The sequence below is a fragment of the Excalfactoria chinensis genome, chromosome 4, assembly GCF_039878825.1.
Source record: "Excalfactoria chinensis isolate bCotChi1 chromosome 4, bCotChi1.hap2, whole genome shotgun sequence".
Classification (NCBI taxonomy): domain Eukaryota; kingdom Metazoa; phylum Chordata; class Aves; order Galliformes; family Phasianidae; genus Excalfactoria; species Excalfactoria chinensis.
In genome coordinates, this window is record NC_092828.1 from 39,521,491 (window position 1) to 39,538,451 (window position 16,961).

At 40.8% G+C, this 16,961-nt stretch overlaps 1 protein-coding gene across 7 annotated transcripts in view; it reads right to left on the bottom strand.

Moving 5' to 3' along the window:
* Positions 1–16,961, bottom strand: part of RUFY3 (RUN and FYVE domain containing 3) — a 50,289-nt gene that overhangs the window by 18,198 nt on the left and 15,130 nt on the right. For 4 of the 7 annotated variants that reach the window (XM_072336339.1, XM_072336341.1, XM_072336343.1 and 1 more), the window contains exons 2-7: positions 13,870–13,923; positions 4,755–4,928; positions 3,646–3,763; positions 1,694–1,795; positions 622–745; positions 280–341 (exon numbers count right to left, since the gene is read on the bottom strand). In XM_072336339.1, the coding sequence (XP_072192440.1) occupies positions 280–341; positions 622–745; positions 1,694–1,795; positions 3,646–3,763; positions 4,755–4,928; positions 13,870–13,923 (634 nt within the window). The remainder of the gene's footprint in view (positions 1–279; positions 342–621; positions 746–1,693; positions 1,796–3,645; positions 3,764–4,754; positions 4,929–13,869; positions 13,924–16,961) is intronic. The other 3 variants (XM_072336340.1, XM_072336342.1, XM_072336346.1) reach the window with 1 other exon arrangement.

Here is a 16,961-nt window from a genome sequence, read left to right on the forward strand (position 1 = left end):
GAAAGCGCTTTCAAGAATGGCAAATTCAAATCACTTTTAAAGTATTTTCGTCTTAAATGGCCCGGAGATTTTCCTCAGCCCTTCTACCTTCAATTGCTTCCAATGTCTTATTTACACATTATGCACTTTCAAAGATGAGCAATTTGTTCTCTGTGAAAAACAAACAAACAAACCCTGAAGTGTTTTAGTGGAAAACTTAATGGCTTGCAGGATAACTCAAGATGCTTGAAAACAAGTCATCAAGAGATGAGCAGGACAGTTGTGCATGTGCTTACTTACCCTTCACTGCCTTTTGTGCTGTTTCCATCTTTCAAATACATTGAGAAATCAATAACTCCAACCTAGGAGGAAAAAATTGCATTTTACATTAAACACTTTTCATAAGACTGAATGCTGTTCATAGCTGTGAAAGTTTATGGGCATTCAGTTAAAACATCAATCCATACTGTGTCTCAAGAATTCATCATACTAATCTAGCCAAAATGAAGGAAAATATGAAGCAGTTCAAGCAAAAATATGCTATGAGAAAGAGCAAGCTGGCAAAAGTCTTCAGAGGTAACAATAAATTGAATTGTTACAATTTAAGTGAGCAGAAAATAACATTAACTGAACACCACTTACCTGTGAATCCAGGTCTTCTCCTTTCATGCAGAAGTTTGCATCAATTACATTCAAACCTACGAGGAGGCCAGCAATGATCGCACCTTCTTCTTCCATCATCAGTGCATTAGGCTCATAAAATTCACTACAGGATGGACAATGAGAAAAAACAAGCGTTGCATCTTTTAGAAGTCAACTAGAACAATGACAACTTGCATGACTGCCCCAGGATTTCATAGAATGCAATGCAAAGTTCAGGCTTAATGAAAATGCAGGCAACAATAATTGATATAATTCACACTGCTGCCCTAACCAAACATCTCTCGGTACTGGATATCTTTAGGTGACACAGAGACTCATTATGTAGGGGATACGGACTCTCAGCTGTTAAGCAGTGGTGCAAAATAAGCATGAATGCTGAGTAGCAGTTCAGCATTGAAAATTCAAGGCTGGGCTTAATATTAAGGTTTTATTAATAAGCATACTTTTGCTATTTCATTGAACACTTGTCAAACACAAGCTGCCACATTTTCCAGAGGAAAGTAAATTGCAAAATCAGCTATGGATTTGCACAGTCAATAAAAACCTACTTCCAAGTAAAGAAACAGCAACATATTTATCAAGTTCTGTTACTTCACACAATCATAGTAGCTCCAATCTGTGGACTCATAACTACTCCACATAGACAGTGCTATTTTTATGGGTGGGGGAGTAAAGATAGAGAGCGAACTGACTTGCTCCAAGTAAGATGGTGATAAAGTGACAAGATCAGAAATAAAACCAGGGCCAAGATCTCATGAACAAAGAATGCTGTATCTGTCTGCAAGAGTTTTTCAACTGATCTGCTTCTTTGGACAACACATTTGTTTATTCTAATAGATACTTGAGACAGTAAGGGTGGAAACACTGCCATTGCTGAATAAAGAAAGAATATTAAGCATTTCTACTCCCTGAAATGAAACCATGTTTCACAAACATTACCGCTTCTCAAGAGAAGTACACGTATCCTTCCCATTTCGATGTAAAATTTCTTCAAAAGATCTTAAGAGAGCAAAAGTGAACCTTATCCAACCTGAGAGAGTTCAAGGCTCACCTGAGAAGATCCTTTCTGTTAATCAAGGCTTTCATGTACTCTGAGAGTTTCTTCTGCATAAGCGCAAGGCGAAGCCAAGCTCTTCCTCTACCCACAGGTGTCCTACAAAGGCCAAGAGCAACACAATTACACATGTACTGTAACGGACACTCACAAATGACATCAATAACTCTATTTGGTGTCAAGTTTCTGTATTTTAAAATACAGCTGATGTTGAAAAGAGGGATATACCGGATATGTATAAATGGTTACAGGCTACTTAAGTATAAATAGTTACAGACCGGATTATCATATAATCTTAGAATGGTTTGGTTTTTGAACAGACCTTCAGAGAGCATTTAACAAGTAATTACCTAAGCAACTGCTCCTCCTCTCATGACTAACTATATATTTGTTACCACACTAAGAATATTTTCCTGGCTTTACCCAAGTTAGTAGGATACTACTACACAGAAATGAGCTGCTTCAATAAATCACCTTTTAACTCAAATTCAGTTTTTACAAGTCAGCAGAATATGCGTATACTTCAGCTCAGTGCTGATGTCCAAACATCACACCTTCAAGTGTGTTAAGCCTACCAAGAATCTGTAAAGACAACTGAGAGCATAGATTCACTGCTCTTCAAGTATTTTGATCATTAACACATTCATGGGATCCAACAGGATACGGCCTCAGTCCTTCCCTTCCTCTGCTTCCATAGACCATCTTAGACACATAGCTTTAAAATAGCGAGAACTGATATGATGCATCACTGTTCTGGCTCATCCACCCTGACACAGTGGCTTGGAGCCAGTACCAGATGCTCCAAAGGAAGGTATAAATCCCCAGTGCTGAGCAGCGCTCCAAATAGAAAGAAATTTCTTTTCCATCTCCATTAATCAGTTGTCTTACGGCAAACAGCATGTAAAGCATTTCATTTTCTAGTCTTAAATGGTATAAGTAGCAATTGCACACAGAAATTATTTTCATTATTCTCTTTTATGGTCTTGACCTCAACTAACATGACATTTTTTTTCCCAAGGGTTAGTGTGTATATAAGGCTGCATTTTAGAGAATTATTCAAAAAATGTCTTTTATTTTATGTCATGCTGCAGTATTCTTTTACATCAAGAAAATATGCCAGGAGCTGTGACATGATTCCCCCAGTGCTCCATGATAGTCCTATAAGCTGTTCCAGGCTGACTCCTATGTAGTCCACCAGAAAAAGCACTTTTCCATAAGTACTCTGCTAAACAATAAACTGAAATAAGCTGTTATTGAACGTATTCACCTCTTTTTTGGGCAAAGATTTGATGCATAGTCCTGTCACTCATACAAGAACATCCCCAAACCTTTTTTCTATTTGCCAGGCTGAAAGCCTTCACACTAACAGTTTTTCAGCAATGGACTGAGCAAATCTGAATGTGATGTCTGAAATGACTATACATTTTTTTAGAAGCAACTTATCTTCACGAAGGTTTTTCCCCCCTCTCCTCTTCAGCAAAAGCGAGTATCTTCACCAGCTCTGAGCTTCTCTTTTAAACAAACTCAACATGTTTATCTAAATATACTTCAAAAGAAAAACTACATCTATCAGACTCAAAAGCATCTAACCTGCAATTACCTTCCTTCCAATACCCTTTCTCTTCAGCCTAGCTTCAGAGGGTGAGTTAGGAATGGAATGAGCCTTTACCAAGACCTATTGCCATTCACTTAGTGCTAGCAGCATATGCGCTATTGTCCATACAACCTTTTAATACACAGAAAGAATATATTCTTCCTTTCCTTCTGCTGTTCCTTAATTAAGGGGAAAAAAGGGGGGGAAAAAAAAAAGAGTAATGAGCCATTTATATAAACAGCAAGTGGCAGATGGATTTCTGAAGACCAGGTTTGTCCTCCCTTCTCTTCTCAGGATCATTCTTACAACAGAAAGTAATGTATTAAGTACTTGTGCAGTAAAAGACTGTACTTACTTCAGTCCTGGGAGATCCTTAACACTTGCTGTGATCTCTGCAGCTTCAGGAACAAGTTTTTCTACTAGTTCTAAAGGTCCCCAAAATGACTTATTTTGCCCAAGAAAAGTCTTTTTGGCTAAAAAAAAGAAAGAAGGAAAATATTTAAAATTAGCCCATTAAGCCTGTGTTGATTATCTATATTCTCAAACATGATCAGAAGTAAGATCAGAACAGCTGACAGAAAGAGCCTACTGGGACTGCTACCGAGCAAGTACAAAGGATTACTTCTCACGCCCAAAAGTGGCAATTACTGACACCATTCAAATAAAGCAATAAGGGCTTGATGGAGATGCCAAAAATAGTTTTATACAACTTAAATATTGTGAGACAACATTCAATTATATCCAGCAACCCAGACTCACAGTTAAAGGCAATGGTTTCTCCTATGGATGTTGCCACTGTTCCTGCATCATACCCTACTTGTGCACAGTAATTTTCTTTCACCACCAGATTTCAAGGAAAAGAACCACAACACTTTGAATTTAACTCCTCTGTAGTTTCCAGGGACTTTATTGAAGGAGGAAAGGATGCATAGAGGTTTCTAGTGACTCCTATATTTTAAAACTAAAAACTAATTTGCAGAAGTAAGGAAACTGAGAACTCGGCTAACTTAAAACCAGCAGTAGTGACATCAAGCAGACAGATTAACAACCAAAGCTGAACAGTATGAACACTTCTTCCTTGCACAATTACATTAACCAGCGCAGGAATCACTTTGCAGATCCTCTTCCAGCAAAAGATGTGTTTCCTCTCCGAGGAAGTGCATTAAAAAAACTGGAGTAATGAGTTTGCTGAGGAGGCAGCTTTAGCCCTGATGACTTAGTTAAACTTGAGTCACATCTGAAAAGTTGTTTTAAAAGTGACAAGCAACTGCACAATGGAGCTTTTCACCTGCAGCAGTATACCCTTCTTTTCTCCTTTTTCTGTGCCCTGTCAAGTCGCCTGTGATCACAGACACCCTGCTCAACCTCTGCTGAATACCAAGCCAGGGTTTTAAAACTAGATGGCTCTCCTGCTCCTGTGCTGTGACAAACAGGCCAGGAGGGCTCCTCTCAAAGTAATTTTACCTTTCAAGCCATGTTTAAGGCAATGTTCCATCACAACGAAGAACTGCTGAAGAGGTGCATAGTCAGAGTCCAGCGTCCTGCCCAGATTAAGCGCTGATTCGATCAACCCCTTGATACTCAGTTTTGCCATGTTCATCAGGTTCATGCGTTCATTAGCCATGAGATAATTAGGATCTACACAAAACAGAAGAAAAAACACAGTTGAGTAACTAAAGGGTACAATAAGATATCCCATCTCTTTTTTTCTCTCAGCACTGAAGACATTTTTAGTGGCAGTGATAGTTTGACGAGAGGTGCTCTCTTCAGTCTTTTCCCAAGAAGAACCAAAACGAACTAACACTTTATGATGAAGTCACACTGACATGGGACTAGGTGATAGTTTAAGAATTGAGAAACCTTTGAATTAACTAAAAAATCCTTCATTTTTCAACAAAGAATAGTTTGAAGGCTGACATTAATATTGTACTTTACATCTTGACAATGTATTCCTGAATGTTACAGCTGCCGCTTCCCCCAGCTCATTGCTATATCCAACAACCACAACTCTATAAGAATTCTGCAGCTGTGACTTGTTCTTCGATCTAAAAGACAAGCATGAATCCTCTCACACTTCATCCATCCATGATCCTCTTTTCCCAGTGTTTCATCTTTCGTGATATATTTAAGCTTTGATAGAACAGAGCCAATTCCTATCTCTCTCTTCATTACATCAAAAGTGCTTAAGTATTTTAACAGCAGTAATAAGGAGCACAGCTCCTCTGACAGCTTGCTTTCACGTCCACCACACACAGACCTTCCTCAAGACTATATTCACCCTCTAGCATTTTATAAAAACTCGGACAATTATATTCACTGGCTGCTTTTCACTATAAGAAACTAGCACTCACTTCCCAAAGTACACCCTACATGCAGGCCTCCTGCTCCCTGATCTGTCTCTGGTACAGTACCATGCACTGATGCTTACATCCAGCCTGTGTGCATCTCTTCCCAGACACCTTCAATTCTCTTACAACACCTGAAGAAACAGTCTCACAAGAGCACTAGTCCTGTAACCAGAGAGAAATTGTTCTACATCTACAAAGCCTGCTTAAGCTCTAGGCCTAGAGACAAACAGTGAGACAAATCTGTTAAAATATAGTGCCACATGCACTGCAGGTTTTCTGTTTGCACCCATTCCACCTGCAATCTTGCACCCAGTTCTTCAGCTGAAGTTCCTTGGTACAAGTAGCTCCATCCTTATATGGCACATTTTAGGTTTGCTGTAGACAGTCGCATACTGCTAAACCAATTTACCACCTTCACCAGTGAGTTTATTACGCACAGTAGAAGAAAATATGACCCTAAGACATCTAAGAATGGATGTGTACCCAGTGCTTAGATATGAATTCCCTGTACTGACAGAACATGTTTGCATTTAGCAAGCAATTAAAACAGATACTCAAGCCTTAAATCCTTCAATAAGAAGGGCTTCCAAAAGGGAGCTGTATTTCTATTAAAAAAAAAAAAAAAAAAAAAAAAAAAAGCCATGTAACTAACTACAAATTTAAGCAGTGGAAGAATTTGCATGGCTGTTCCTACTGTCTCTGCAGACTATTACCATGCAGACCTGCTCTTTGGGGCATTCTCAAGCTCCTTATGATCCTCAGAGACTCCGATTCTTTCATCCAGCACTGCTGAGAAAGAAATGCAACTCCCATCCTCAAAGTAAACTCTTGCAGACGTGCATGCTTGTTTGCAGCACGCTTGCCACTGAGCAGATATCAATTCTCTACCAGATACATAGACTTAAGGCAACTGGGCTGGTCATATAACCTCTTGTCTACAGAAGTGCGAAGACTTGATTTCTTTTAGTTTAAAATACAACAATTTAGTAAAAAGAGACCATGAGGTATCTTTTTCCCAGACTACAGAAATCTCCCATAGGACCTGTCCTGATGAAAGCCATCACACTGCTTCACTGATACTGATGACTCCACTTGCTCAGACATGGGTAAACAAAAGCCTCTTTGCTATCTCCAATGTACTTCCACCACAGTGAGGCACCTGGTCACCACTTCCGGCCAAAGACCATGCAAGGAGCAAACCCTCATAGGATTGCCCAGCTATTAGAAATCACATTGACCTGCTTTCAGTTTTGGTCACATCCTGCAGGTTGAAACAGGCCCAGTAACCCAAAGCTGATATAAGCAATACTTTAGTGACCTAAAACTATACCCAAAACAAGCAACAAGAATAGCTGCTATTGCCTGACTGAGACATCCTATGCCAGAAAAAAGGAGATGATGAAAGGTACTTCAGGGTTAGCAGAAGAAAAGGAACTACTCAAATGGAGACACAAGCACCCCCTGAAAAAATACAAAAGGAGATCAAAATACAGCATTTATGAAATCTGGTAACAAAGAAAACCTGGGAACAAGCAAAATCTGCCTCTGAAGCATTCCATGTTCCCATGCCCATGGGCCTAAAGCTAACTGGCACCCAAGGTGGTGATGGCTCATTTTTGCTGCACTGTTTTTGGTGGTCTGTCCACCAGTGGATTGGTTGGTTTTACCCATGATGCTGACAGCTGGAAGAAATCCTCTGTGGCATCGCTCCAGCAGCTCTCATGTATCCTGACCATTAATGCTAAGGACTGAAAAAAATCCAGTTCAGGGAGACTGACTGGTTGCAGCAGCTGCCAGCATTCAAACTAGATATCATGGCTGCCTTTGCTCCATCTCTTCAGAAGCAGGTTAGGACAAGGCCAGTCCTCTCACCTTGCTTCTCCTGGATGAAGCAGTACTCCAAGTCTCCTCTAAATTTCACTGGAACCATCCTGGCAGGTCCTGCACAGAGGAGCTCAAGGAGGGAAGACATGAAGAACAGGAAATGTACCGACAGTGCTGAGCAGTGCCAACTGGAATTGCTGTTGATCAACAGCCACGACTCTTAATTTCACTCCAGGTCATGTCTGCTGACATGGAAGAGTGTCTCTAAACAGAGAGGTATCAGACAAGTTCACTTGTTCCTATGTGCACTCATAATGGCTGCCTTCTAACAGCAGGAGCATCACTCCAGCATTTGATCCTATCACAGACAGAAAACTGTGCTGTGTGTTAGTACCATGACTCAAAATCCATTCAGAATAAGCTCATCTACTTAAAACCAGCCATCTCCCTCCTCCAGTACTTCTGGCAGTTTTACTCCATCTACAGCATGCCTGTGCTTCCAACCAAGACAGATAAACCAGCAAAGAAATCTCTTATCTGAGGCAGTTTTCCCATGTGCCCACAAAGGAACATGGTGCTGAGGTAAAAGAAAACAAGAGGTCTATTATTTAAATACATTTTGAAATCTAGAGTGAACGTGATTGTTTGCCTTGCCAGGTTTTAAAGAACAGCTCGTACACATGGGCACACTGTGCATACCACTCTCAGTAATGCGATGAGAGCACTAAAAAAAAAGCTGCATCTATGTCATCTTAACACAGCTAACCGTTAACTATGACTAGAACTTTAATCTCATCAATAATAGCTCCTAATTCTTATTCCCTATTGGGGGAATGGCAAGATACAGAAAGATGGAGAGACTTTTGTCTTTTCTTATCAGTGCTTTTCCCCCTGTAATAACAGCCCAGCTGCAGCAATTCATTGTGTGAGCAATTCATTGATCTCACCAGTAGCAAGGCAGGTGTCCAAAGGGATTCTTTGCTTAAGTGGCAAATCAATCATAAACACAAAATTAAAGAAACTGTACAAGATAGGCTATAACCATAGCCTAAGTAAAATTCTCTTTGTAGCTATGGTACACAGACAGATTCCAAGAAGACTGCTCAGAATTAGGATGCTGCTCCATTATACACTCTCATAGGAAACTATATACCTTTCCTCCAGTATTGGGAGCTGATGCCTCCTGCAGACTTACAGTAAGGTTAAAAGATACCCTATGTATTTTGAGGCAAGATGCATAGTTATCTGCAGGTCAAAGGTCTGTGACTGCCACGAATCAACTGGAGTCAATGCAACGCTAATTTAAAAAGAGAAAGAAAAAATGATGGGCATATATTCAAGACAATCAGATAATTTCAACGCTATTAAAGGACAAAAGCTAATGAAAACAAGAGAATGAAAGCACTTGGTTAAAGAAGGAAAAGCATTTAAAACTAAAGCGTGCAGTCATGGTCTGAAAAATTAAAATATCATTCAATTGAAATATGTTTTAATCACATTAACAAAATAAAGACTGCTTCTTCATCAGTACGTTGTGAATGATGGCACTCTGTGAATGAAGCTGCAACCCTGCCCACAGCACAGGGTTGGAAAGAGGTGATCTTTAAGGTCCCTTCCAACCCAAACAATTCTATGATTAACTACGATAATATCTCAAAGACGTACTCAAAATACAAAATCCTAAATAATGTAGCATATATAACAAGGAAACAATGTACACAGTATCAACACTGAATCTGAAGAAGCAGAATAAACAAGCAGAGATGACTTTCCTACAGTTAAGACTGTCCAGGATAACTCGACCATCTACTTCTTTGACAGACATCAAATGCAACCGACATTCCATTGAGATTCACAGCTTATGCCAGCATCTCCCCCAACTTTCTGCATTGAACTGCAAAAAGCTCAGCTGATGTTCTATCGTAAACACCAGGCTGTAAACATTAAGAGTAAAACCTTGGCCCTTATACTTTGTCTTTCAATGTGCTTTGGATTACAGCTCAAGTAATCTTAAATTTGAAACAATATTGCTGTTGAAAAACTGTAGCTTCTAGATGATAGACATCTTTGCTAACCAGCAACCTTGAACATGACCACATATGGTCGTCATGGTAGCACTGGGCTTGCATTCCACTAAATTGACAAGTGTTAAATAATGAACTGATCCTGCTGCTTCCCTAAAATACCTAATTCACAGGTTACTGAAGATGTAAAACTGTGCCACAGCCATTCATAGAATCATAGAATCACTCAGGTTGGAAAAGACATTAAGATCACTGAATCCAACCCCAACTTAACCACACTACCCTAACTAACAACCCTCCGCTAAATCACGTCCCTGAGCACCACATCCACATGGTTTTTAAGCACATCCAGGGATGGTGACTCAACCACCTCCCTGGGGAGCCTATTCCAGTGCTTAACTACCCTTTTGGTAAAGAAATTTTTCCTGATACCCAACCTAGACTTACCCTGTTGCAACTTGAGGCCATTTCCCCTCATCCTGTCACCTGTTACCAGCGAGAAGAGACCAACCCTGCTCTCACTGTAAGCACATTTCAGATACTGGAAGAGAGCAATAAGGTCACCCCTCAGCCTACTTTTCCCCAGACTAAACAGCCCCAGTTCCCTCAGCCTCTCCTTACACAGCATACTCTGCAAGCCCTTCAGAAGCCTCATTGCCCTTCACATGCAAACAGCATGAAAAGTAAATGTTCCTGAGAATCTTCCATGAACAACCTTTCAAATCATCTAAGAATCAAAGGAACCTTGTAAAAAACATGGAATCATTAAGGTTGGAAAGACCACTAAAAATCACCCAATCCACGGGTATCCAACCTGCCAGTCTGCCTGGGCTGCATGGAGTGAAGAGGAATTGTCTTGGGCAACATATACCTACGTTGCTCCGAAATTAATGCCTCCTATTTATTTCCTTGGAAACTACAACAGCTACAAAGAGCACAATAACACTACTAGATAGAGCAAATCCTCAGCTACAAAACCTTACTTTTCCACACAGTCACTAGCATTGGCTGAGGATTTTCACCAGTGGTGAGCACGCCACCCTCATACAAATCAGAACCAGCAGAGGTGACCCACTGCCACTGCTGCAACACACCATCAACATTCAGCAAGCAGCAATGAATGTCAATGGGTGCCACTGTTTCCAGGAATTCAAGGCCACCCTTTGCTCGAGATGCATTTCCAGGTCAGATGCCATTCTGTCAGACTGCCCACTGCTGCCATCTGTCACACAGCAATGACATGTAAGTAAATATTGGTGAGAAGGTTCGACCTCCATTGCTCTACCTCCAACATCCACCTCTGACATAGTGAGCACATGTAATAAAACAGGAGGCACTACTTTCAGAGCTACTCGCATAAAATACACAATATAGTTTATATCCAAGTTAAAAAAAAATAATAATGATTTTCAACATTTTAAGAAAAAGGCTTTTAAAAATGAGGGGAAAAAAAGCATAAAATGGGTTGGATATTTGCCCTTGTTTTTGTGAAACTCACACACCAGGCCGGTTTGATGGCAGTGGTTGCAATTCTCAGAGATCACTCAGGTGTTCACCGGAGATTTTTAATGAAGTTTTACTCTTCATGTGCTTCATCCTTGATAACTGTTCACAAATGTGTGTACTGACAAAAAATGATATGAATGAGGTGTGGCTGTGAAGCAAGGTGTCCTTCCTCTCTGCTAAGATAGGGATTATGAAACTCTAGAAGATTTCTGAGTTGAATACCTGACTGCAACTCTACGCATTCCACTTGAAAATTTGCAGGCAATGTGTTTATATCAACTGAAAATGGTGTCACAAACACAAATCAGTGACTTTTTTGGCTGTCTTGAAACTTATTCTCAAACTCCTTTATCAAACCAGAAAGCACAGCTGCACGTGCTTGTTGTGACTCATGAGTGGACAGGCCTGATCTGAACCAACTGCCAACACATCACCATACCACTACACCATGCCACTCAGTGCAACATCTACCCTTTTCATGTACCTAGGAACCGAAAGAGTCAGGAAAAAAACCTTAAACCTGCTCAAAGTATGCTTATTGAGTAGTATTTCATCAAGATTCTCCATATAGCAAATCCATTTTTAATCAAGAATCCAAATCTGAACTCTGCTTTGTATGGCAGAGAGACAATACCTTGCAAACAGCACATGCTGTACTCAGATTAACTGAGACACATCAGTGATGAAGCACTGGCTTTCTATGCAAACCAGCCAGCTACCCACAGCGCACTGAGTTTCTGTTCAGCAAATTCACATTAGGAAAGACATTAGTTCTAATTGCTTAGACTCTGAAATCATGAACATGTGTATAATTTCTAATAAATGCCTAAAGCAAATCCCTAGATAAATTAAGGACTTGAACTGCCTTGTTCCCAGCCTCTGTTCTGCCACACTTCACAGTGCAGGAGGTGAGAAAGTTCCCTGGGAAAAACCAAAGTCGTCTCTGTGCCTGTTATTGACAGGGAGACAAGAAGCAGCAGCACAGCATGCATTTTTCTTGGAATAGTTCCTTTAGATCTTCTCTTGGTGCCCCAGGTCCCAGTCTGCCTATAGTTCCTGCACACCAGGGCACAGTATCCGAATGCAAGCTGCCATCAGAAGGCTGTGCTAACAGACTAGCTTCTGGCCAAGGTAACCAAGATGCATGCTCCTCTCTCTCATCCAGGTATTAACAACCACCATGTCCAGCTGAACATCACACAGTGGTGAGTGGGGGGAGAGAGGAGCACCTGCAACTGAGCTATTTGTTTTCTTACCTCATCCACAGTCCTTCATTCATGAGGGACAAACAAGCTGAAACAAACTGAGACTATCCAGTGCTGCAAAAGCAAACAGGAGCTTAACAACCACACGTATTTTCAAAGCTTCTCTTACAACAGTTGAAATGTACCTGGCACTTCCTTATATTCCAAGTCCTCACCTGCCTTCAAAGCAATGCACATCAGACTACCGTTGTGAGGAAGAGGTGATATACTTTCTGTTTCTCATAAACAACCCCCCTTAGAAGTAAGCAGCGATTAAAAACCAATGAATATTCACAATGGAAAAGCAGAAGCATGTGTATTTCGAGCCAAAAATGTTATATTCTACTTTTTTTTTTTTTTAATTATTCTGTATTCAGAATTCAACCTGTCTGCTCTGAAGGATGGGATAATCTGGAAAGCAGTTGTACTAACACCAGATCACAAAAATGACATCTCATTTCCCGTGAGAAGCAGTAGTTTTTGAGTTTACATGGTCACCTCGTTTGTTCTTGCTATTATGCTCTTCATAATTCAGACCCTGATGGATTGAAACCATCCTCTGCTATACTCTCATCTGATGGCTGAACTAGATGATCTTAGTGGTCTTTTCCAACCTTAACGATTCTATGACTCCTTGTGTTTGCTTTGGGGAGGAAAGCATGCTCCATTACCAGGGAGGTCACACAGTAGGCATCTAAGGCTTCCAGAAAAGCAGAACGGGGTGATAATCATAGCAAGCAGGTACAAGGGAAGACAGACAAAAGACAGACATTTTGAATGTATCTTTGAAATACATTTCACCACCACCTCACTCCACAAGTACAGAAAGCCTGTACAGCGTTTCACAGGGGAAAAAAAAAACCTTAAACCCTTTTCTTCTTTAGACACAACAGGAAGAAAGCTGGAGGTGCTGGGCAGACACTTGCTGCCAACACTTCCAGCCCAACCATGTACAGCCACGTTTAGTCATTTCTACAAGGTCTCACTTTGACGATTCTGAAGTCTTTCGGAAACTTCAGGGTGATTTCTGAAATCTTGATTAAAATTTAGTTTCTAAATACTGCTGTACCTTGTAAGTTATATTCATATCAGGATCAGGAAAACAACTGTCCACAAACCCACGTTATATGAGAAAACTACCCTCTCTGTTCACTTTCTCTACCTTCACTGGAAGGTCCAAAATTGGAAGGCAGTTTTTGGTTGGTTGGTTGTGTTGTTGTTTTTTGTTGGTTTGTTTTTTAATAAGCAACATTGTCAGAGTACGTCCATATTTTCAAAAAGAGACCAGTAAGAATCCAGAAACCAACACAGAACCCACGAAGGGACTGGTAAAATTCAGTGGAAAATCCTTCACAACGCCCATTTTAAATGTAAATTAATACAATTGAAAGAGCAACACATAAATGTGAGTGATCAAAGACATTTTCTTTAGCACGCTAACAGTAGAAACCCAACAACCAGCATACATAGCATGTTCTGCTGTGAACCTGGTGCAACCACACAAGCACGTTCAGAAAGCCACAGCATAAGCATGGGAAAGGAAAACTGCATTTTGCATCCAGGTTCAAAATCATAAATCAAAAGCCAATGGTAAGTGGAAATAATAGCTGAAAGATGTTGGTGTGGCACGCACCTTCAGTATCATCACGCAATTGCTCCACCACATCTGTCAAATCCTCCCAAGAGTCTTTGCAAACAGCAAAAAGAAAGGAAAAGAAAGAAAACGTCATGCAAGCCATGATCTAAAGGGAAGATTCAAAAATCAAGGTATAAGGGCAGGATAACTGAAAGGGAGATACACATAATACAAAACTCAGTTCATATTAGCAAGAAATTTGCAAGACAAAAGGGTTTGTTAGTCTGCACAAAGCAATACAGAGAAGCTCTTTTTTTCATCTCGAGAGACAAATTAAGGCAGCCTTCAATAGAACTTGAGAAACTTTGCTGCTTCTTTTTTGTTGTTGTTTAGGTTTTTTTTGCATGAAGACAATCGATATTGTAATAAAACACATCCTAAAAGGAAAAGCAGGAAATACATTATTCTTTTTAGAAGATCAAAGCACTCAAATTTTGGTATTTATGCAACATCAGCATTTGCTTCAGTTTTTTCCTACCCAGCTTCCCCAAAGAACCCCAAAGATAAGAGAGAAATAGACAGGAAAAGCAAGCATGGCAAGCTCTGCATGTTTCAGGAAAGTGACACGCCGAGAACTTTTTGAATAGTCTTTAGTGGAACTCTTAACTCTGTTACAACAAATGAAAAATGGCGCAGAGGTGATCCAGCTTAGCCCAGACTCGGGTCACTGGTTTCATGCTGTCATTCCGACTTTGATTCACTACAGCCTTGATCAGAACCCCCCCCTTTCTCCTTGCTGGGAGCCTGCAGGTGGCTGGCAGGCACGGGGAGGAGGCAGGTGTCCTCAGAAAGGATCAGGCAGGACAGGGAGAACTTGTTTCAGCCCTCCCACTAATTCCCTACTTTTGAACCCACAAACAAAGACAGACAAAGCCCCAGACGTCCGAACCCAGCTTATTTTCAGCTCCCTACTTACATGCCTGCTCTCCTCAGTGCTAATCTGCAAACCGGTGAACGTCCAAACCACAAGAAAGGCTCTATTCCCTTCACACACCAACTGTGCCAAAGTCCCGAGCAAAGTACACATCCTGTTAGGACCTCCCCCCTCCCACGGACAACCTATCACTAAGCCTCCTGCCACGGGACTCAGTGCTAGCAAACAAGTAGCACATTCACAATCACTACAGTTAAAGAAACACCTAAATACCACCACAAGCAGTAATTCAGCTGATCCCCAAAAGCCTCTTATGCTGCAATGCTATTGACCAACCACAACCTTATCCTCCAAAATAGTTTTATTCAAAGAGACGATTTTCAGAAATCAGTTTTGCACCAGCTCTCTTCATGGTCCAGAAATTCCTTTCTGCCCCTATGGCTAAGCTTTACTGCAATACTGAGGACAGTAGAAGACAACACTTTATTGTGTCCTACTAATTTACCCATGTAAAACTGATCCAACTAATTTTCCTTCAGCAGGAATATCTCCTTCTCTTGTTAGGGGTGAAGAGGGGGAAAAGGATGAGTGCAATCAGACCTCCTGACCCTTGCTTCCTACACACAGCTGGGAGCTCTGCTTGAGAAACTCCCTGCTATTGCAATAGCAAAGCACTGGTGATGCTCCCCCTGCCACTGGCTTCACTTTTGGACTCTTATTACAGGTGTTAAAGCCTCCTGCAGTCCCAGAAAGCTTTCTGTAGCTTAGCGCAGTGGCGGATGGGCTTTTCTCTTGCACTTCTCCAAACTCCATTGAACTCCTTCTTTGGAATGCCACAGACTGGATTACATGGCCTGTGAGTTACTTTCAACCCTTTGCCTTTGCAAATACCTGCATGATTCAAGAACTCCTTATCTGTGCAAACCACATGTAAGACATCTGTATAAACAAGTTCATAAGGCCAACATTTTCTAGCTATACTCCTAATATTTCTAAAAGGAAATCGGGACAAAATCTAGGTGCACATGTGATCATTTATTTAATAGCACTTTCCACCAGAAGTAAAGATCAAAAACAGATTCTGATCATCCCATAATCCTGACCTGATTACCAAGATCAAACATCACTGGTGAATTCTCTCTTATCACATATTGAGGGCTTTCTTCCTTAATCTCAGGAATAAACAGTGAAGTAAATCTCTGAACAGATGTATCTATGTATATATAACAATTAACTTGGCAACGTGTAAAGAGCCAATTGCCAGGCATCAGTAGATTCACATCTTTCTCACTGCTGATTTTGCAGCTTCAAACCCCGCTCTAAGTGCACCACACTGGAAACATCTAAGCCAAGCATTTAACACCTCTGTTCCTCTATGCCTATGTCTTTGCTCAACTCCACGTCCAGCATCTACCCAAGACCTCCACCTACAATGACAGCTGTGACAGATAGCGATGCTCACACATGGAACAGGTTTTTATTTCTCATCACCGTAAGAAATACACAAACTAAATTAGGTCAGCAAATTCCAAGCAGTCCAACCTCCCCCCACACCCACATTGGATCTGAGCTGAATGTTTCACAGAAAGGGACAAGAAACCTCAAATGACTGCTGGCTACAGCTGAACGATCACCTCCTCTTTCACACTAAAAGACTAAGGCTTTCACTTTTATTTAAGAACCGAGCATCACAATGCAGCAAATGCACGTGAAGAAACTGAAGCATTTTCATGACTGATACATTAATATGAAAATCCTACCCATTATTTTAAGAATAATGCATCTTAAAGTTATTTTCTTAACTGCTGCAATGTCAGCAAAACAGAGATCTCAACTGGTTGGAACACAAGAGCCAGTCCAGCAGCACCAAATGCTGTGGTTGGGGCTGATACATCCAGCTTCACCCTAGGGCAAGGAAGCCTTGATAATGCTATTAAACAGAAAGAATTCTTGATTATTATTAAGATTGAAATTATGAGCCTAGCACAGAGTTGGGAGTAGAAACCAACTAACACCATACCCCTCTGAAGCCCTGCCAGCTGTGCACCACAATACAATGGTCCTACACCATCCGGCAGCCCTCAGCACCGTTATGGAAAAGTTTAATTCCAAAGGTAACACCACCCAGCAACAAGTTGCCACACCACTAAGCTGTGCCACAAAAATACACTACATGCAAAAGCTGACTATGTGCAGGGGAAACCAAAACTGTGGA